Source organism: Rosa chinensis, chromosome 1, assembly GCF_002994745.2.
Source record: "Rosa chinensis cultivar Old Blush chromosome 1, RchiOBHm-V2, whole genome shotgun sequence".
Taxonomy (NCBI): Eukaryota; Viridiplantae; Streptophyta; class Magnoliopsida; order Rosales; family Rosaceae; genus Rosa; species Rosa chinensis.
This window is the reverse complement of record NC_037088.1, coordinates 64,588,545-64,609,882: the sequence shown is the minus strand read 5'-3', so window position 1 is coordinate 64,609,882 and position 21,338 is coordinate 64,588,545. Positions and strand designations below refer to the sequence as shown.

Genomic DNA, 21,338 nt, shown 5'->3' with positions numbered 1-21,338 from the left:
GGAGACACAAGTGATTTTAAGTGTATAATTTAAGGAGGTAAAATGAACTTAACCTAGTTAACAATTATACCAAATACTTACTTAAGGTAGGGAGATTTAGAAGCATGACAAATACCTAACAAATTATTCATGAACAAATATTCTTGGATACAAATTATTGAATATTAAGAGCAGTTTATTAAGTGTACAACACAATTTAGTCTAAATAATGATAGTGAATTGAGTTAGAATTAAGTAAGCTAGGGCAACTGTGTTGGTTCACCAGTATCTCCAGCGATAAATTAAACTCAAACACAAATTTCCAGGCAATTGATGTTGAAAGTGGATTTACTGCACCACCACACCCCGCGGCTCCACATAATTGTTCACCCTGTGAAATAAAAGAAGGGCATTAATGGATCACAACCCCTAGCATGAAATCCATAATTGCATCCCAACTACACACCTGGAAAATAACTTGTTATAAACTTATAACCCTCCCCTCTCTCTTTTTCTCAAACCCTTACTCATTCACCACACCTCACACTTCTCTCCTTGATCTTCCTCACCATCTCAACCATGGCTTCAGAAACTCCCAAGGTGAAACTCACCGGAAAAACCCATGTGAAGCCGAACAAGAAGCTCGGGAAGAAGGATCATTGCCAGCTGGTCACCTTCGACCTCCCCTACCTGGCCTTTTACTACAACCAGAAGTTACTGTTTTACAAGGGCAGTGACTTCGAGAACATGGTGAAGAAGCTCAAGGAGGGCCTTGGGGTGGTTCTGGTCGAGTTTTACCAGCTGGCCGGGAGGCTCGGGAAAGACGAGGAGGGAGTTTTTAGGGTTGAGTATGATGATGACGTGGAGGGCGTGGAGGTTGTAGAGGCCGTGGCGGAGGAGATTAGCATAGCTGATCTGGAGGTTGAAGAAGGAACTAGCTCTCTGAAGGAGTTGATTCCTTATAGTCTGGTCTTGAACTTGGAGGGCATGCAGAGGCCTTTGTTAGCTGTTCAGGTAATTATTGGTTCATTACTTCTATATGTGATTAAACCCTAATCTGATTTGTGCTGAAATTACTTCCATAGTGTACATGCACTAAATGACAGGAGTAAATATAGAGTTTAATTAGATAGTCCCCCACAGCCACATGTAGTGGCATGGGTTCTAACTGCCTAGTATAAATATATGCAACCTCTAATTTGTTTTTATTTTTGTTGTCTTTCTACTCCATTACATCTAACTCAAACAATCATGATCTACTGGTCAGCAAATGATCATGGATCATTTGATCAGTCACCGTCTTATTGAAATCGGACGGTTGACAGATAAGTGATCGGCTGACAGATAATTGATAAAATCTAAAATGAGACTGACCAAATGATCCATGGTCAATTGCTGACCAGGGGAATGAGACTCTTAAGTCAAATAGTGAGAGTGATTGTTAAGTTAAATCATGGTACAACAGTCCCGCAAAAAAACACATATGAGATCTATTAGATCACAATAATTGATTTGAGTCTCCATCTTTCCTAATGTAGACAAAAGAAAATACAACTCTATTTTCTCATCACTTTTAGACAAAATGATCATTAGTTGAAGAAGATCCATATGTGAGAAATATGCAGGCTTTTTTTCCTTCTTCCCTTTATTTTAACTTCTGTTTTTGTTTTTTTATAGTAACTTTAGCTTCTTTGTTAATGACCCTTTAATTGGATGCGCGACACCCAGCTAACCAAGCTGAAAGATGGAATCGCAATAGGGTGCGCCTTCAACCATGCGATCCTGGACGGCACCGCCACGTGGCACTTCATGAGCTCCTGGGCCGAGATCTGCAACGGGTCCCCCACCATTTCGACCCGGCCCTTCCTCGAACGCACCAAGGTCCGAGACACGCGCGTGAAGCTCGACCTCTCTCCACCTCCATCCAACGGCAACGGAACCGCCAACGGCGCCTCATCCAACGGCAACACATCCCCACAGCTCAGGGAGCGCGTCTTCAAATTCTCCGAATCCGCCATCGACAAGATCAAGTCAACAGTCAACGCCAACCCCCCATCCGACGGCTCAAAGCCGTTCTCCACCTTCCAGTCCCTCTCCGTCCACATCTGGCGCCACGTCACCAAGGCGCGAAGCCTCAAGCCGGAGGACTACACCGTCTTCACCGTCTTCGCCGACTGCCGGAAAAGGGTGGACCCGCCAATGCCGGACAGCTACTTCGGCAACCTCATCCAGGCAATCTTCACCGTCACCGCCGCCGGACTTCTCTCCGGCAACCCGCCGGAGTTCGGCGCCGGCGTGATTCAGAAAGCCATTGAGTCCCACAATGCCAATGCCATTGAACAGAGGAACAAGGAATGGGAGAGTGCCCCGAAGATCTTCGAGTTCAAGGACGCCGGAGTGAACTGCGTGGCGGTGGGGAGCTCGCCGAGGTTCAAGGTTTATGAGGTGGATTTCGGGTGGGGAAAACCCGAGGGGGTGCGAAGCGGGTCGAATAATAGGTTCGATGGGATGGTTTACTTGTACCAGGGGAAGAGTGGAGGGAGGAGCATTGATGTGGAGATAAGCTTGGAGGCTGGAGCTATGGAGAAGCTAGAGCAAGACAAGGAGTTTCTTCTTCCTCTGGTTTGATGAAACTGTCTAGTGTGGTTTTAGTTTGAAGCATGCATGGTATGTTATAATAAGGATCAGGACAACTATGTGTTATGTACCTTGATTGTAATTGTAGAAATGCGTGCTAGTATTGGAGATTTGGAGTGTTTGCTTTGATGAAATATTGGTTGCAGAGATGGGAGATATCCAATCCAAAGTACTATTGAGGCTATATGTAGACGATAGAGCAGACCAATTTCTAAAACTAATTAAGTAGGCATATCCATTGGATTCAACCACATATCTAAGAGAATTATCCGACTACGAGAGTGTTGACATTCTTTGCTGTGCATGCCAAGCACTCATTGCTAGAGTTGCAAGGAAATAAGAAAAAAAGTGATCGAGCTCATGCCGTGTACAATATTTCAAAACCAGTAAGAGTAAAATTTGCTTGCGAGTCCTCAATCACTACCATGCCAATCTCTGTAACAAGCTCAATTTCAGAAAGTGCTGTGCTTCACTCTGTTCCAGCACCATAATTTTTATCCCTAAGAAAGAAGAAGCAGATGTAATTACGGACTACAGGCCAATTGCTTTAGCTAATTTTGTGTTCAAGGTAATCACCAAAATTCTAGCTGGCAGATTGGGTCTGATTGCTGCAGGGATTGTCTCCCCAAATCAAAGTGGTTTTGTTAAAGGAAGAAATATAGTGGATCCTATTGCCTTGACTTCATAAACCTATTGGATAGAAGTTGTCATTGGGTAACATTGCCGTCAAGTTTGATGTAAGTAAAAAGCTTTTGACACTTTGGACTGGCATTTTTTGCCAAGAGTCCTCCGCGCTTTTGGTTTCAATGAAATCTTTGTTAATTGGATTAACCATATTTTACATTCAGCCAAATTATCTTAGTAAATGGTCAAGCTTGTGGTTTCTTTGAATGCTCAAGAGGAGTACAACAGGGAGATCCGCTCTCTCTGCTGCTTTTCTGTCTAGCTGAAGAAGTCTTGAGTAGAGGTTTGAGTCAATTGATCTCCAAGAAAAAACTGTCATGCATTGCGGCGCCGAGAAGAGTTTCTCCCCCTTCACATGTCTTGTTTGCAGATGACATCATGGTTTTTGTGCAAGGTTGCCCACTAAAGTTGAGAAATTTGATGGATTCTTGTATGAATATGCCTGTAACTCTGGCCAGGTTATTAATAAACAAAAGTTCTCTTTGTTTTTGGGCAGATATGCAGCTAGAAGACTGCACTCTATTAGTCGCATCAAAGAAGGAAGCCTGCCTTTCACGTATTTGGGAGTTCCAATTTTCAAAGGATGTCCTAAGCAAGATTTCTTCTATGCCATAGCAGATAAAGCACGTTGCAAGTTATCTTCTTGGAAAAGGCTACAACTTTCACAAGCTGCAAGGCTCCAGTTAATTACTTCAATTATTCAAAGCTTGCTAATCTACAGTTTTCAAGTTTATGAATGGCCCAAACCGTTGTTGACAAAAGTTCAAGGTTGGACAAGGAATTTCTTTTGGTCTGGTGAAGTGGTGATCTCCTGAATGAAGGTAATACTTTGGTGGCCTGGAATCAGTGTTGTGCACCTATTGCTCATGGCGGGCTGGGATTGAAAAATTTATTCTTGCTAAACAATCCACACTGCTAACTTATTCTTGCTAAACAAATCAGTGGCTTGTGGGGGATGGGAGATCGATACATTTCTGGACTGATAATTGGTTGGGCTCCTATATGGTCTCATCTCAGGGCTTAAACATAGAGTGCTCATCTTTCTTGACAGAAAAAGTAGGTGATTATATTAATAATAGAGTGGTCATTGTCTGCGCTCTTCTCCTCTTCTTTTTCTGACTTAGCTGTGTATATTTTAAAGAGAAAAATTCAGGTACCGTCCCCAAACTATGCTGCCAAGGCCAATTTGATACCCGAACTCTCTAAAGTATCAATGTGATACCCAAAGACCTATATTGGCATCAACGTGATACTTCCGTCAAAAAAATCCAACGGCTCCGTTTGTTTGCTGACGTGGCAAGCACGTGGGCAAAAAAAAAGGGTAAAATAGACTTTTTACCCTCTTTTTTTTTAATTCATTTCTTTTTCTTCTTCTTCTTCTTCAACCTGACTCTTCTTCTTCTTCTCTCTCCACCTCCTCTCTCTCCTCTCCTTCTCCACCACCCAAACCATCACTAACCCCACCGTCCACAAGCTCCAGTCCTTAGACCCAAATTAGTAAGCTACGCCTGCAATTTCCACTCGTCTCGCTCAACAACTCGGCGGCCCCAATTTACGCCGACGGGTCGTTAATCATCTCGGCACCAGGTTCTTCGACCGGTATCGGTCAGCAGCGCGGGGGGGGGGGGGATCGGTGCAAGCAGTTGAGGCTCCCGTGAAGGGGAGTAGGTGAGGCTCCGGTGAAGGGGAGCAGGTGAGACTCTGGTGCAAGGCAACGGCGGTGCTGCAGTTCCTGGGCGGTGCTGCAATTCGCTGGGTTGGACTGGAGGCCCGTGTGGGCTGGCGGGGACGAAGGACGAGGCCGGTCCGGCTGTGTGGGATGGCTGTCTGCAGAGGCCGGTCTAAAGAGGGGGCGGATCTGGGCAAGAGAAGAAAAAATCCTAAGGGGGGCGGGGGCGGATCTGGGTTCGATTGGGAGCTTCAGCAATTGAAACTTCAGGAGGAGAATGATGGTGTTGAATTCAAGCCATGGTGGGCTGGAACTGAATAAAAGCATGAGCTGCTGGTGGGTTTGACCCCCAACTAAGAAGTGACTGCATGAATGAAGTTTTTAGTGGTATTTGCTAGTACATAACTAGAGAAAACATGGCGTGTATCTCATCAAATGACTCAAGATGCTTGGAACCCTTTCCTTCAAGGATGAGGAAATGCAGAGCTGCCTGGATTGAATTGGATATGAACTCAGATATTTTCTTGGGGCTGAACCTCTCATCTGGGGGAACATATATATCCAGCTGCATATTTGAGGAAGAATCTGTTGTTCTTTGGATTTCTGATGATCAAAGCTCCTGGAGTCCCGAAGTTTGGCTCAACATGGAACTTGACATTATATGTTGTAGTTCTTTCACCACGACTTGTTTTGGTTTTTCCACATTTGAGCTAAAAAAAAACAAAAACAAAAAAAGAAGGAAGAAAAAGAAATGAAAACGAAGAAGTAGGAAGAAAAAGAAATGAAAAGAAAAGGAAAAAAAATGAATTAAAAAAAGGGTAAATTGGTCATTTCACTTTTTTTTGGGACCCACATGCTTGCCACGTCAGCAAACAGACGGCATCGTCAGAAATTTTGGACGCAAGTATCACGTTGATGCCAATATAGGTCTTTGGGTATCACATTGATACTTTAGAGAGTTCGGGTATCAAATTGGCCTTGGCAGCATAGTTTGGGGACGGTACCTGAATTTTTCTCTATTTTAAATATTTCGCTCCCTCTGCATGACATGCCAGACACACCAATCTGGTCATGCTCATCAACAGGACGTATGTCAGCTAGGGATGCTTATCAGTCCATTACCTTCTGATGACAGATTACAAAGGCAGGGCTACTCACTCTGCTCTAGATGTGATTTTTGTAGAACTGACAGTGAATCTCTTGATCATCCATTCTTCAATTGTAGATGGATGCAAGATTTTTGGAAGTGGGTGCTTTGGTTTACATTGTTGTTACAACCACAGATGATTCATCATTCTTTTCTTTCAAGGGAGTTGCTTGATTCACTTAATCCTGCAGCCAGAAAGATGAGGTACTTCACTATATGTAATGCGATCTGGCGCACTTGGACATAGCGAAATAAAATCAGGTATGAGGGTAGTACTTTCATTTTTCCTAATTTTAAGCACTTTTTCTTGCTCTCTCTCAAAAACTCGGCGTCATTGTATTTTTCTCCCTCCAATCTACCTCTTCGGGATCCTTGCCTATTTTCAAGTGCCTTGGTTTATAACCATTATGGCTTAAAGCACAAGATTTATTGCGGTCTGCCGTCAACTTCCGCCATTTGTTTGGCTAAAAGCAAATAAAACACGTACTTACGTTTTTTTCAAAAATACTTCCATACTTCGTATTTTTTGAAAGGACTCGTTAAATCTTCCTTACTTTTGAAGCTAAAAATACACGATTTTTTTCTTCCATATTTTACCCATATTATTGAACAAAAATAAATATAAATTAATATTTTTAATTAAAATTTTTAATTATTTAATTAATTAAAAATATTTTGCCAAACTTTTCAACGAACTAAACCAAGTGGTGTGGTGTGCTGGTCAAACGTCCTAGTCTGGAACCCCCAGGTCTAGCATTCGAATCCCAGTTCCATCTCATGGCTAGCAGATTTGAGGGATCCTTTGAGTTTTTTTTTTTTTTTGTGCAGGGATCCTTTGGGTTCATGTGTCTGCGGTGTAGTGGAATAGTCTGGCTTTCGCCGCAATAACGGTGTAGGTGTTGGGATACTACTGCATGGGTGTGTGAGTTACTAACCTATAACTTCCCGATAAAAAAAAAAACTTTTCAACGAACTATTTGATAAAATGTTCGAATAATACACGTACATATTTTTCGCATATTATACACGTCCCGTTTTTTACTAACTATGTTTAAGGGACCTCAGGCAGCTGGTTTTGGAGGAGTGTTCAGGGACATTGATGAACTGTTTCAAGGTGTCTTTTCACACAAGGTTTCGACTCAAAGTGCAATAGAGATGGAAATTCTAGCAGTTATAGAAGCTCTTAATGTAGCCATGGCATGTGGTTGGACTAATATTTTGCTTGAGACGGACTCCGGTGTTGTGGTGCACTATTTCAAGTCTCCTAACTTGATTCCTTGGAAGCAGAAAGTGGCATGGTTAAATTGCATGGTTTTCATCTCTTCTATACATTTTAAGGTAACTCATATCTATAGAGAAGGTAATGCTTTTGTTGACAAGCTTGCAGATTATGGTGCTAATAACATTGGTTCTATTTGGTGGCGAAAGTTGCCTAGCTTTGTTACTCGGATTTATGGTAGAGAGATTTGTATGCTTACTACTTTTCGCTTTAATTAGTATTTTTGTTTTTTTAGCAAGACTGTTGATTATAGTTGGACTTTGTATATGTTCTCTTTTTGTATTTGTCACGTGAAAGTGGTTTAGGTCTAGTCCCCCACTTCCTTTTGTACTTATTTTTCTTCTATCAATAAAATTTTGAATAAGAACGATGAGTTAGCCCTTATTTTGCTTTCCTAAAAAAAAAAAAAAAAAATGTTGTGCTTCACTCATATAGCTACCTATGCTTGGATCTGCTATGCTGATCCAGGGCAATGTGGTTGAGGAAACGGCGCCCGCATTTGCCACAAACAGCAATAAGGCTCTTGTTTCTCTCATCCTTAGGCAACAAATGATCAGCTGCGAGCTTCTTCTCGTGCCCATGTGGCTTTGGAATGGGAAGCTTGGGATGCTGATCACTAATATGTCTCGCAATGCTCTTCTTGTTCGCTTCCGTAAACTTGCAGTTGCAACACTTCTACATGAATAAAGCAAATGAGAATAATGTAAACACTGCCTCGCTAAATATATGCTTCAATGACCACAAAGTATAATATAACTTCAATGTAATGATACAATTCTAAAAGAAGTGAGGACTGAAACAAGTTTGTAAATGCGAGAAGCTAACTAATGCATGACTTGGTTTTTGCAAGCAACTATCAACATCTTCTGGTTCTCACTTCATTTGCCACTCCCAAATCAACAAAATGAAGACATAACTATAAGCAACAAATCATGTACAAACAACATACACATCTATGTTGATGGATAGAGAATTGTATATCAGTTCCTCTGTTTCCAGCAATTAATGACTAAAAAATCAATAATTTCGCCAAAATATCTGTGACATTTCCGTTTTTTTAGACTCCAATATTTTGGATGCCTACCAACAATATTTAGTGCAATATTTTGGGAATTTCGTGATATTTTTGAAAATGTGCAATATTTCTAAAATTTTAGGGAATATTAGCGAATATTCCTCAAATAAAATAGAAGGAAAAACTTGACAGAGTCAGGTTTCGAACATCTATCCCTTTCCATATCAAGTCAAAAAACACCCCCAATCAACTCGACTAGGATTGATTTTACTTCTTGTACACTTTTTTATTTTATACTAGTACGTTTGTTGATCGAATAGATTACTAATTTCTTAAGACAATTAATTTAAACCTCTAACTTCTACGATATAATTTCTAGCAATTATAGATTTTTAGTTTTTTGACTGTAGCATTTCTAAATACTTTTGCCACATTGTAGTAATATTAATTCATTTGTATTTATTGATTGAATAGTTCTACAGCTTTATAAAATTTCTAATTAGAATTATTTATTCTAAAAGTACCAAATATTATACTAGCGACATCAAATATTATATTAGCGACATCAAATATTATACTGGCGACATCAAATATTTACTCTAAATTACTATAATTCACTATAAAATGAAGCTTGTTCACCGTTTTTTTTTTTTCCAATATAATAGATAATTGTTTAAATAAGTAGTTCATAAAGTTTCACTTAAAATTTCAATGAGTTTCTCTTAATTTCCTTAATTTCCTTCATTTCTTTCGAAATTTAATCGATATCGAAATTTTCTCTATATTTCCATCGAAATTTTCATTTTCCAGACCATCGATATTTCCTCGATACCGACAGGTTCGAACAACATTTTCTTGAACAATATCTGTTACCGATACCTCTCGTATAATAAAAAGGATTCGGACATCTTCCATTATTGTGCAGAGACATATACGTTTTCAAATTAGCAATTCTTTGGTAATTATGTCATGTAAACAAGCTACAAAAGGATAAAGTACTAGATCGATATCAAATTTTACAGAGTAGAGTTACTATAGTTCAACTTGTACTTGGAAAGGTCAGAGTATTACAGCTGAAACGTTGGCATAATCCATATTGGATATCGCTCGGTCTTCTTCATTAGGTCCTTAAAATTTCTTCGTCACACGTTTGTCATCTTCAATGTATATGTACCGATTAACCAACCAAAATTCTTTTGTCATTTGAATCCACAAGATATATCCTAGTGAAGAACTTTTCACTTCTTGGAATGCCGGGTGCAACCTTTTCTATATCTGAGTGGAACTGATTAGTAAACGTAAAAGTTCGCTCCAAAAATTTACTGCATAAAACTCCCCATCAGCATAACCAACTTCTTCAATGAAGGGATAATCTCCTCCAATGTAAGTCCCTGCTTTGTCTTTGTTAATTGACTTAATTCTGATAAAAGCCAATTGACATAGTTCCTCATACATCACAACAACAATGCAATCGTCTGCATTTTTTAATTCACTTTCTAAAATTGAGTCCACTATGTCCCGAGGCAGTTCTGACCAACCTGGATCCATAATTAAACGAATTTTTCTAGGAAGATTGAACAAGTTTTAAATTCCAAAGGCATCTGCATTACCATCATCATGATCACCACTCAAAGATGATACTTCCATTGTATTACTGACTAACATATTTCATTAAACTAAATTTAATTGAACCCATATAAGAAACTCAAAATGTGAGATCTGCATCAGTACTTTGGTCAAAAATATACTCTACAAAGGATTACAAACATCCTGATCTTTCCGTGTTTGTGCTCTTAATTATACAGAATTTCTAAGACCTACTACTGCCATTACAAAAATTGAGAACAATAAGATGGGGATTCCTCGGCTCCATGTTGCACTTGTGGACTCAAAAATGAATAGGGGTCCCTGTATTTGTTGTAATGAGCTTAGGACTCACTTTGAGATTGTTGGGGTGGAGGCGTCCTAACAGCAGTTTCTTCAACAGTACCTGTTACCAATTTGTGCATACAATGTCATCAAGGGAGGCATTTTTTGGGACATTAGAGAGAGGTTGAAAGACTAACCTTCGGAAGCCTGAGGTGGAGACTGACTTTCCACTGGAGATGATGTCTGCCCCTGATTTTGGGCAGCTGATGCTTTTAGCTGCTCCTCTGTGATCTTTAAGTACTCCTCGGTGGTGTATGCTCTATTTGGAGACTGACTTTCCACCGGAGACGATGTCTGCCCCTCATTTTGGGCAGCTGATGCTTTTAGCTGCTCCTCTGTGATATTTAAGTACTCCTCTGTGGTGGATGCTCTATTTGGAGAGGGCGCCCCATCTGCATTGACAATATGCATAGTTTGAAATTACTTTACGAGACACAAAAACTATCTCATGGGACGCACGATTATAATATGATCTGTATAACTACACGATGAGAACAGCTCAAACATGAATCGATTAAGATAATGCCTGAAAAGTGAATGTTCATCCATATATAATGCACAAAATAGCATAGGAGATAGAGCTGTCTCAGATGAGTGGTGTGACTGTTTCTTAATTTCTAGAGCTTTTATATGAAGAAAATAGTCAAACACAAATGTAATGGTTACTAATTCCTTTTTGAAACTAAGAGTGCACATTTTGGACATTTTAATCACTCACTGGGGTCAGTCTTGGTTTTGGAATCTCCAGTACTGGTAGTTGATGGAGAGACTGAAGTGGTGCCGGTTTTGTTGGAATTGTATGTGTTTATCGTTGAACTTGAAATGTCATCGAGACCAATCTCCTTTTCAAGGGTGCTCTTGAAATCCCTAGAAACTTCCTACAAGAATATACATGCAACATCAACAGCTTTCTCAGAAGAGGCATAAATCAAATTTTAGATGAAGTTAGTATTAACTACCTGAAGCTCTCTAATGGTTGGTTGAAAAGCACGCAACGTCTTTCCTAAATTTCGAGCAACCTGCATTTGTACAATTTGTTAATCTTAAGTGCAAAAAGATAGATCTCAAAGAAATAAAGACTATTAGAGTATTAGTGATCTCTTATCCTAATCTCATGAGGATATCAATTACTTCTATCACGGAGTTTTAAGCAACAAAAATGCCATGAGGAGTTGATATACAAGATGATGCTTCTCATTTTGTTGCTATTATGGAGTTCGCAATGCAAACCAAGGAACTCTCTCATCATCTCAACAGTAAAGACTAATCCTCTCAGACAATCTAATACTAATAATAGGGTTAAGAGTTGCACTGAGATTACTGTTCTGTTGGAATAATTCGTCCATACATCCAAAGTTATTAGTTTTATGGTTTTGTAGATGATGAAATCATAGCTGGGTTGATAAGACGGCATCATTGTTCCTTAATCCCAAGGACAGTTTTTTCTTAGAACATTCTCCATTGAGGCCAAATATTCTCGTAATTTTCCATATATGTTTTAGTTAGGAATGAAGAGTTATCAATAACTCTTAAGCTAAGCTGCTAAAGATACTTATTGTGGAACTAGAAAATACGGATACTGCTCTGCGGACCAACAGTCTGGCTACCATTTAGCTTTCCCAAAATTAAAAACCAATATACAGCATATAACAAATAAACAAAATCCAAATTGTGAACAAGTTATGAACTCTTTAGAGTGCCAAAGCCATAGGTGGCGAAGTTTTGTTTCATACTATTAGTCTGTTGTAAGAGATACAAAACAAAAAACATTCAAGAACTTCAACCTATTTACTCAAATTTCATTCACAAACTCTTCAGGCTGATCAAATTTAAATTTATTGGCTACTTATGATTCCAATGAGTTGCAAAGTAATATACCACAATATCCCAAGTATCTGTAGCTGGAAAGCTACATATTGTCATTACCTAAACTGAGAACTCATGCATATAAGTCCAGCTATCCCTAAAATGTTACAGAAATACTACCAAGCATTCTCACAAGAAAGCACTATGAGACCAAAATTTTAGCCATATGTAACAAACCACTCACCTCAGCAAGACCTTTGGGACCAAACACCAACAAAGCCACAACCCCAATAACCAGAGCCTCAGGAGCTCCAACCCCAAACAGAGAAGCATAAACCACCACCCCCTTGCACCTTCCCTTCCTCCCTGCACCACCAAATCACAAATGAGCTGAAATTACTAAACAAAACAACAAAAGAGTATAGAAAACACAAACACCCACAAACAGTACCTAACTTTGAAGATTTGGGTCTCAATGAGACACCCAAATGCTTCAAGCCACTCCATGGCGAGAAAGGGCTGAGACCCAGTTGCGGAAACACAGCAGAAAGATGTAATCTTTGGTTTTTGGGGTGTGAGATCAGTGAAGAAGAAGATGGGTTGTATATGGATGACTTTGTGCTTCTGGGTGAACACAGAAATGTAGCAGCAGAAGCTGTAGTTGAGGCCATGGCCATCATCTGATATTTTTTGAGATTTTTTGTTTCATGGGTTGGAGCTGGTGGGAGTCCAAAATTATACTAACCATAAGCATTGGATGTGCTTTCAGGATTTCTGAGCATTTCTTGACATGACTGAACTTGGGCTTTGTTGTAGCCCACCTTCATTTCCTGATTCCAAAGGATAGGCTGAGTGAGCTACAAGACTATAATTGAGTTCATATTGGGCTCTTCATCCTTTCCACACCACTAAAATGTGGTAACCTTGTGGTTGATGTTTTTCTTCTTCCTCATTCACTTTTTGAGTTGAAAGTTGAAACCATTTTGATCTATGTGTTTTTGGTGGATTCTAATTGGCCTGGCAACTGGGCGGTCACGGGCGGGTTGCAGGCGGACTTAACTGGTTGAGCCCGATGGGTTTGCGGGTTACCCGTTGGAACCTGTTAAGACTGCAAGATTAAAATTTCTAATCTTGGTTTTAGTTTTAACGTTGTGTTAGAATTTTGATTGATAGTGCCAAATTTCATTAAATTGTAAGGGTCGCACATGGAGGAGGCTATGGTTGATGAGAGAAGGACGGAAAAAACTCTCTACGTGCGGTTCACATAGAATTGTTAAATGAAGTTCTAAAACCCGAAAATGGAAGTATGATCCTCTTTTGATGATAGCTCACAAGCTATCAACAACATGTGTATGATGAGAAGACTTCAATGCAGCTATGACCTTTGCAATTATTCTCAAAGGATACCAAACAAGAGGATATAGTAGGATGCTTAATAAATATGTGGCTGGCTACATATTTGGTATGTAATACAATGTATGTGATTGTATTCATAAATTCTTAGATGAACCCCCACCTACTCGATAAGCTGAACATGTGGTGTGCTTGTTAAGCTTTTGCCTTGTAGGACCATAACCACACTTAGCCAGCCAACCCTTTTCAAGTCCATGCCATTTTGTGAAAAATATCCAATACCCGCACCTCTTTGCGTGGACCCCTAGCTCTCCAACATATGGGTGGATCTACAAAATTAGAATTATCATATTGTGATTAGCTTAATAATTTCGATTATATTATAAATTATCATCTCCTTTACTCTGTGTTCCTTGCGAATTTTTTTTCCATATAGACCATGACATACATTTTTCATAGTCAGCATACGTGGAGTGCAATTCTCTTTTTTTGTAACGTTACAAAGTTATAAAATTTTATCGTAGATTACGTTTAAGATTTACTTTCATGAAAGTGAATTTAGTGGGATTTATCAAGAAAATTTTATTTGTACCATTAAAGACTTACGCTCAAGATTCACTTTGATGAAAGTGGGTTTAGTGGGATTGATCAAGAACATGGGTGAGGCCTATAAAAGTGGGATTATAATTATCCTATTATGAACTATAAGTCTATAAAATGCAGCAGATTAGCTTAATAGTCTCAATTATATTATAAATTAATACCTTCACTAATCAGTATTGTAAATTTAAAAAATTTTCTTTACATATATAAAGACTCTTAAATATACTTTCAAATGATCAGCACACTTGTCGGGCCTTCTTTTTTTTCATATTGTTGCGAAGATTTTTTTTACCGTAACTTACGTTCACAATTCACGAGGACGAAAGTGGGATTTATGAGAACATGGGTGAAGTTTACAAAAGTGAAGCATACAGTACCCATATTGACCTAAAAGGTTCCACATGCAAAAGGTTTCAATTAGAAGCCAAGAATAATTTAGGTGACAAACACAGAGTGACTGCTGAGCAGGTAACAAGAATTTTATATTCCTCCGAGTCCAATGCTTTGAGGATTAAAAGGTGGAAAAAAAAAAAGTTACACTTTTGGTTTTGAGAGAATGTAAAAGGAGTCTAGAAAAGATTGAGGAAGATAAGGTGGGAAAGTGAGGGCAAAAGAAAGGGGTCGAGATATCGTTATCAGGGAGAGAAAAGGAGAAAATGAAAAATGAGGAGGAAGAAGATGATGATGGTGAACCACTCGTGCAAGTTTATTTTAAGTGTGAATAGGGTGTGGGTGTGTGAAAAGGAAAGAAAGGGGTGTGATGAGAAAAAGAAAGGATTAAGAAATGAAAGGGTGTGTGTGTGTCACTATCTTACGCACGAGGGGTGCGGCACGAAAACCCATCAAAAAACAAGGTGCATGATATGCCGCACGTGCGCATCTTTGACAAAAGAGGGCCTTCCTCTTGTCCTTGTTTATCAAGAAAAATTACAAATGGGGGTGATGGAGGTGTTTGCTTCGGGATGATGCCCTCGAAAGTTACTCAAATTTACATTACGTGGGATGTGCAATGTACATGACAACGTACGCGTGCTACTATGAAATATTGAGATTGATTTAAACAAGGGCTCAAAGAATCAAGAGTCCTTTCACTTTCGGATTTGAAGGTAGAATACTTGTTTGTTTCTGATGAGTTAATATTGTCTGTTTTTATATATAAAAGAAAACCAATCACTGACTTGAATTGTAATGATCGTTGTCAATAGTTTTGGTTTGGTGTGGTCGTTGCCTCATTGGTCTAGTTTCTCGAATTGTATAAGCCAATGTATGTGTGCACTAATGCCTACATGAGATTGATCATTGATCCAACCAGGGCCCCGATGTTTTGGCACCTAAGAATTCACAGACCTTTCATCTTCAAATTTGAATGTGGAATATTGTTTGTTTAGAAGAGTTAATAAAAGACCGATTGCTTGACTTGGATTGCTCGTCAATAGTCTTGGTTTGATTCTGGATGTCGCTTTGTCCGTCCAATTTCTTATATTTTCTTTCATTTCCATTCTTCGGAAAAATTGCCGACACTTTCTTCTAATTCTCTCATTTAAGTAATTTTATGTTTTGGGCCTCCTATATCATTAAAAGATTTTGACAAGTTAAGACTGCAAATATTAAATCTTGACTTCAAAATTTCATTGTATTTCTTGAACATGATGATACGAGACTCGGACCATAAAACCTAAACTCCAAAGCTTTGGCCTCAAAATCACACACCATGTGCCTAGAACATAGATAGTAGACTAGAATGGTAACCAGGAGTCACTGCAACGGCCCTGATTGATTGATGATTCTGGGGCCAGGATCATAAATGCAATCACAAGAACCATGCGGGCCACCCGCATAACGCATAATCATTAATCACTACACCGTCACACCACGCAGGCGCGCAGCTAGCGTCCATTCACCAGGTTAATTTAACCTGACCTGTAGCGCTGTAAATTCAAGTAGAATCCAAGGCCAATCTCGTAATTTTCTCCAGCTACGAGAAGCATTTCTAATTTAGATCCAAATTTTTTTATCTTAGTGTTAAGATGTGTTTGACTTCGAAAACGACATGTAAACATGAGGGGGGGGGGGGGGGTAATACAAAAGTATATTAATACAGCTGGCATTGATTTTGTCCAGTCCCTTAATTAATTATCAAATCAACTTGCATTAAGCTATGTTGTTAATTTATTATGAAAGGTATACAACATTATTTAGTCATTTAAAACAGCAATATTAATTTGAAAATGAAAAATAAATTAATGAAAGGTAGGATGGGTGCATGTTATCATCTATTTTGATTTGTTTTTTATGATGGGGACTAATATAAGAGCAATTTGCAAGATAGATCTCACATGTACTTAGAAGAATCTCACATGTACTTAGAAGAATCTCACATGTAATTAGAGATTCATTATTACAAAGGGTTTAAACCTTTGTGTTCAGTAAATACAAATAAAAAGAAGTATTTGTTAGCCATGAAAATATTATTCATAATATGAAATTGAATGAGATTGATTGAACATTAAGTCTAATTTTATGCATACCACTTAACTATATGTAAAATATTTTAGTTTTGAATAAAAAAAATTATACATACAATAAGACGATAAGTGTGTGTGTCATGTGACACATTCGACACATCAATTATATGTAAAAATTTAAAATTGAATATTTAAAATACCCATAAAATTAACTTTTAAAGTTTGTGAGATTCTTTATATGGGTGCCAATGAAAAAATGCTATAATAACCTCATTTAGAAGCAATTGAGCCTAGGAATTTCAAACGTTGAAGAAGCCTAGTGGATAACTCACCTCTCTGTCTACCCCTTTCATAAGAGGTATCAAAATTCATCAATAGAAAAAATTCTTAACCTAGGAATAAAAACTGTAAAGCATAAGCTAATTACACTTTTGTTAAAAAATAGAAATTCTAAAAAAGAAAGCCAGAAACAGGAACAGAATTCATGTTTATTACATAGAAAACCAAAGATACACTCTCTACTTCCTCGCTTACATGAGATTTCTCACGCTGCCGAACATGACACGAATTTACTCAAATTAGGAGTTTCTCCATAATTCGAACTCCAAATTTAGATACAAAAAATTGATAAATAAAAAGAAAATTCATACTCCAAATTACATCCCTGTCCTTCCTTCCCCTGCAATTTTACTCCTAAATTATTTTTCTTATAGGAAAAAAAAAAAAAAGATAGTAGGTCCCATCCCCAACTCTATTACTAAAAAGTTATTATACTCTCTCTCTATCTCTCTTCTCTCTCTGAAGTTCACATTTTTTTCATATCATTGCTCTCCTTCTCCTTCTCCTTCTCCCTCACATTAACAAACAAAAACGTTCCTCACCAGATCGAAAATCCACCCAGCCAGGCAGGCCATGCCGATCCAATCTCGCCGCCCTTCTCCGTCGCAGTCGCCGTAAACACCGCCTCAAACTTCGCCGCGCTTCAAAAACCCAAACATCCATACCAACCCGCCTCCAGCTCCGAGATCACAAGCCGGGTTAGTTAGTGCAATCATGAGAAGCGTCCATAGCAGCAGCGTCGACACGATCAACGCCGCCGCCACCGCCATCGTCTCCGCCGAAGCGCGCGTCCAGCCCACCGCCGTCCCCGTAACTATCTTCATCTCAAATCTTTTTTCTCTCTCTCTCTCACGCAATTTGTGTGTGTGGTGTTAATTTGTTGTGATATTTTCGGTTGCGATTTTTTGGGGGTGGATTGTAATCTTAGCTGAGTAACTGTGGAAAAAGTAAAGATCTTGCCTTTTTGTGTTTCTTTTTACTTGTGTGCTGAATGCTGAAAAGTAGGTAACTTTTGCTACCGGAAAAGTAAAAGTTGAGTGCTTTTGGGTTACTTGGGAGTCTAGAAATGAGTTTGGAAAAGCAGGCAATTATGGGGAGGTTAACTCTAGGAAAAAAAAAAAAGTGGAGTTTTAGATCAAGTACTAGTTTTTAGTGTGTTTTGATGTGGTATATGGATTAGATTCATGACTATCTTTAGCCAATTTACTGAATTTCGCCGAGGTAGCTTATCGACTGAGGATAATTTAAGTCATGAAATAGCGAATTGGTTATAATTGTCTTGTTGCCATAGCATTGCAATGTTAATGATCGATTTTAAGTTGTTGTACAATGTGTATTCTGTGACTTCTAGACAAAAGTGGATATTGGGTTTGAATAGTGGTAAGCCGTATATTACAGATTTTGTTCTGTTAGTACAGTAAAAATTTTGTTGAAGGATGGTTCTGTTCCTTATTTCAGGGGATGTGTTCTAGGATTCCCTTTGTAATTGTCCTGAAATAGTTAAATAACTGTTCATAGGCATAGTCTAGCTTTTGAAGGAGGCGATAATTCCAATACTTTTGCAAGACTAGTGCATTTTGGGTTTGAAATAGAGTTTCATGAATTATATTGATTGTTTGTACCAATGTGCATTGATAAGTCCAACAAGTTCACTAAGTAATGGATGATTTTCTTCAGCTGAAGTAACAAACTAATGCATGTAACTCAAAAAGTGATGGTAGATTTTATTCAGCTGAAGTAATGAATTGATGCATGTAATCATGTTATGCTTGAGTCTTAGTAGGTAGTGTAGAATTCGATAATGCGTACATTATCAAGCTGAAGCTGTGAGTTTATTGACAATCTTTTGTTATTTGACTACAGAAGAGAAGATGGGGAAGTTGCTGGAGCCTATATTGGTGCTTTGGGTATCAGAAAAACAGCAAGCGAATTGGTCATGCAGTCCTTGTTCCCGAGCCTACAGTACCAGGAGTTGCAGTTCCTGCCGCAGAAAACCAAACATCCTCAACTTCTATTTCACTTCCCTTCATTGCCCCTCCCTCTTCTCCTGCATCTTTCCTGCCATCTGAACCACCATCCTCTACCCAATCACCTGCTGGATTCATGTCATTTGCTTCCCTTTCTGCCAATGCCTACTCTCCAGGTGGAGCTCAGTCCATGTTCACCATTGGCCCTTATGCATATGAGACCCAATTAGTCTCACCACCTGTGTTCTCCACCTTCAACACTGAACCATCTACTGCTCCATATACTCCCCCTCCCGAATCTGTGCAACTGACTACACCTTCATCCCCTGAAGTGCCATTTGCTCAGCTTCTGACATCTTCACTGGACCGAAGTCGCAGACACAGTGGTGGCAGTCAGAAGTTTGCATTGTCCTATGGTGAATTCCAGCCGTACCAACAATATCCAGGAAGCCCAGGTGGCCAACTCAGATCACCAGGATCAGCAATATCAAATTCTGGCACATCTTCTCCTTTTCCTGACACATATCCGGGGCTTGACTTTCGCATGGGGGAAGCTCCCAAACTCATGGGGTTTGAGCATTTTACCACTCATAAATGGGGTTCAAGGCTAGGTTCTGGATCATTAACACCAGATGGTGCGGGGTTGGGTTCCAGGCTAGGTTCTGGGACACTAACGCCAGACGGCTATGAGCTAGGTTCAAGGTTAGCTTCTGGATCTATGACCCCTAATGGTGTGGGGATTGGTTCTAGGCTGGGTTCTGGATGTTTGACACCCGATGGTACGGGGCCTGCGTCTAGAGACACTGTCCTTCCGGAGAACCAGATATCTGAGGTGGCATCCCTGGGCAACTCTGAGAGTGGATGTCAAAATGATGGAAATGTATTTGATCACAGGGTGTCATTTGAATTGACTTGTGAGGATGTTGCATGCTGTCTTGCAAATAAATCAGGTGCATCATTTAAAACTGCATCAGAATCGTCAAAGGATATGTCAGCTGAAATCCCAAATGAAAGACAGGGGTCATCAATAACAAATAAGTCGAGTGCTGGGGACAGTTTCAGTAAAATTCCTGAAAATTGTTTGGGAGAAGGGGAAGATCATTGTTATCGGAAGCATAGATCAATCACGCTTGGGTCAACAAAGGACTTCAATTTTGACAACACAAAAGCTGATGTTCCCAATAAGTCGGACATTGGCTCAGAGTGGTGGGCAAACAAAAACGTTGCTGCTAAGGAATCGAAACCTGGCAATGACTGGACCTTTTTTCCAATTCTACAAGCTGGAGTTAGATGACATAGGAGGGTTCAACATTCGCTTGACCTCCCCATCTAATGTATAGCTTCGTAAATCCCCAGATCACATTGTTGATGAATGGATGGAGGGCAGAGGTGAGTGTTTCTTATGACCTGAACAAAAAAGATAAATGCAGAGAGCAGATAGATTGTAGAATTGATAGTGTGAGTACTCAAAAAAATTCTTTAGAATATTTCTTTACTTGATGTTATACAAAAGGATAGCATTCACTTGTTGTAGATGTTGTGTTCTGGATTATTTTTTCCTCATGTGTAATAAAGAAAAGTTCTTTACCCCCATGAAGGTTCTCTTTTTGGTTCATAATCTCTGTTTCTTCAATATTGGCATTCTTCTCGATTTTTTAATTTTTTTAAATTTTTTTTTTGGGTGAAATTTTTCATAATTCTTTGATACTAGAAATCTGGAAAACTTTCGTGTCTTAAAGATGTAGGGCATGAACTTCATTGTCTGGTCTAATGTTTGTAGGCCTATAGGGTAATATAAGTTGGTGCCAACACTTGTGATGCTGGCTAAGGATAACCATGCATGTATAGATATTAGATAATGATCGATTAATGTTTGCTGGGTACTAATGGCCAAACATCATGTCCTTTTCCTTCCCCACTTGCCCAAATACAGAATTATAGCCATGAATTTAGTAGAAACCAGGCTGTGACCAACAAACCAGGAGACCATGATAAATAACAAAGAAATAGAGCCAAATGGGCATTATTTTCTGTACCAATTTTTAAATTTTATGGCCCAAGGTCCAAGCTCATCACTATCAGGAGGTGATAGAAGCATATATTGCAGTGTGGCCTATTGCAGACCAAAAGATCTATCTGTCTAAGTGTCTATCAAATGCAGACCAATTCTCATTTGGATTCTGGCTTCTTTGCGGTGACTGGTGAAGGTTCAACCTTGCAGGTTTAGGAACGTCATCTTGGACTTCTTATTTGGCATTGTATCTGACTGAGTTCTATTTATTAATTTCCTGTGACAATGATATATGGCTGCAGAAGCTACATTACCCGTGAAATATTGAACACCCTAAACTTATTGATGTCTATAGTACAGTAATGTCTGTCACATGATTAAGACTTAAACTATCTTTAATGGCATCTAAATTGTTTTATTCGATTCGTTTTCGATTTTACTAATAGAAACGATCA

The 21,338-nt window shown here is 39.1% G+C and overlaps 3 protein-coding genes across 3 annotated transcripts; 2 read left to right on the top strand and 1 right to left on the bottom strand.

Annotated features, from left to right (window-relative positions):
* The first annotated feature begins 316 nt into the window (after positions 1–316).
* LOC112180937 (BAHD acyltransferase DCR) lies at positions 317–2,791 on the top strand. The gene is made up of 2 exons (XM_024319551.2): positions 317–993; positions 1,708–2,791. Exons 1-2 carry the CDS (start codon positions 559–561, stop codon positions 2,605–2,607), a joined length of 1,335 nt encoding a protein of 444 aa, XP_024175319.1. The 5' UTR covers positions 317–558; the 3' UTR covers positions 2,608–2,791.
* A 7,285-nt stretch (positions 2,792–10,076) lies between these two features.
* Positions 10,077–12,921, bottom strand: LOC112180850 (sec-independent protein translocase protein TATB, chloroplastic). The gene is made up of 6 exons (XM_024319448.2): positions 12,597–12,921; positions 12,390–12,511; positions 11,299–11,358; positions 11,058–11,217; positions 10,477–10,731; positions 10,077–10,400 (listed from the first exon to the last, which is right to left on the bottom strand). Exons 1-6 carry the CDS (start codon positions 12,823–12,825, stop codon positions 10,339–10,341), a joined length of 888 nt encoding a protein of 295 aa, XP_024175216.1. The 5' UTR covers positions 12,826–12,921; the 3' UTR covers positions 10,077–10,338.
* Positions 12,922–17,369: 4,448 nt separating this feature from the next.
* On the top strand, positions 17,370–20,469 carry LOC112180760. Its single transcript, XM_024319350.2, has 2 exons — positions 17,370–17,715; positions 18,769–20,469. Exons 1-2 carry the CDS (start codon positions 17,620–17,622, stop codon positions 20,164–20,166), a joined length of 1,494 nt encoding a protein of 497 aa, XP_024175118.1. The 5' UTR covers positions 17,370–17,619; the 3' UTR covers positions 20,167–20,469.
* Positions 20,470–21,338: the final 869 nt, after the last annotated feature.

What these genes read in the sequence shown, in the direction of transcription:
- LOC112180937 (XM_024319551.2), top strand. Translation starts at nt 559, where the DNA reads ATGGCTTCAGAAACTCCCAAGGTGAAACTCACCGGAAAAACCCATGTG. An exon ending in GGCCTTTGTTAGCTGTTCAG is followed by an intron (nt 994 to 1,707) that starts GTAATTATTGGT and finishes CGCGACACCCAG; the next exon opens with CTAACCAAGCTGAAAGATGG.
- LOC112180850 (XM_024319448.2), bottom strand. Translation starts at nt 12,825, where the DNA reads ATGATGGCCATGGCCTCAACTACAGCTTCTGCTGCTACATTTCTGTGT. An exon ending in ACCCAAATCTTCAAAGTTAG is followed by an intron (nt 12,512 to 12,596) that starts GTACTGTTTGTG and finishes TTGGTGGTGCAG; the next exon opens with GGAGGAAGGGAAGGTGCAAG. An exon ending in TCCACCTCAGGCTTCCGAAG is followed by an intron (nt 10,401 to 10,476) that starts GTTAGTCTTTCA and finishes AATTGGTAACAG; the next exon opens with GTACTGTTGAAGAAACTGCT.
- LOC112180760 (XM_024319350.2), top strand. Translation starts at nt 17,620, where the DNA reads ATGAGAAGCGTCCATAGCAGCAGCGTCGACACGATCAACGCCGCCGCC. An exon ending in TCCAGCCCACCGCCGTCCCC is followed by an intron (nt 17,716 to 18,768) that starts GTAACTATCTTC and finishes ATTTGACTACAG; the next exon opens with AAGAGAAGATGGGGAAGTTG.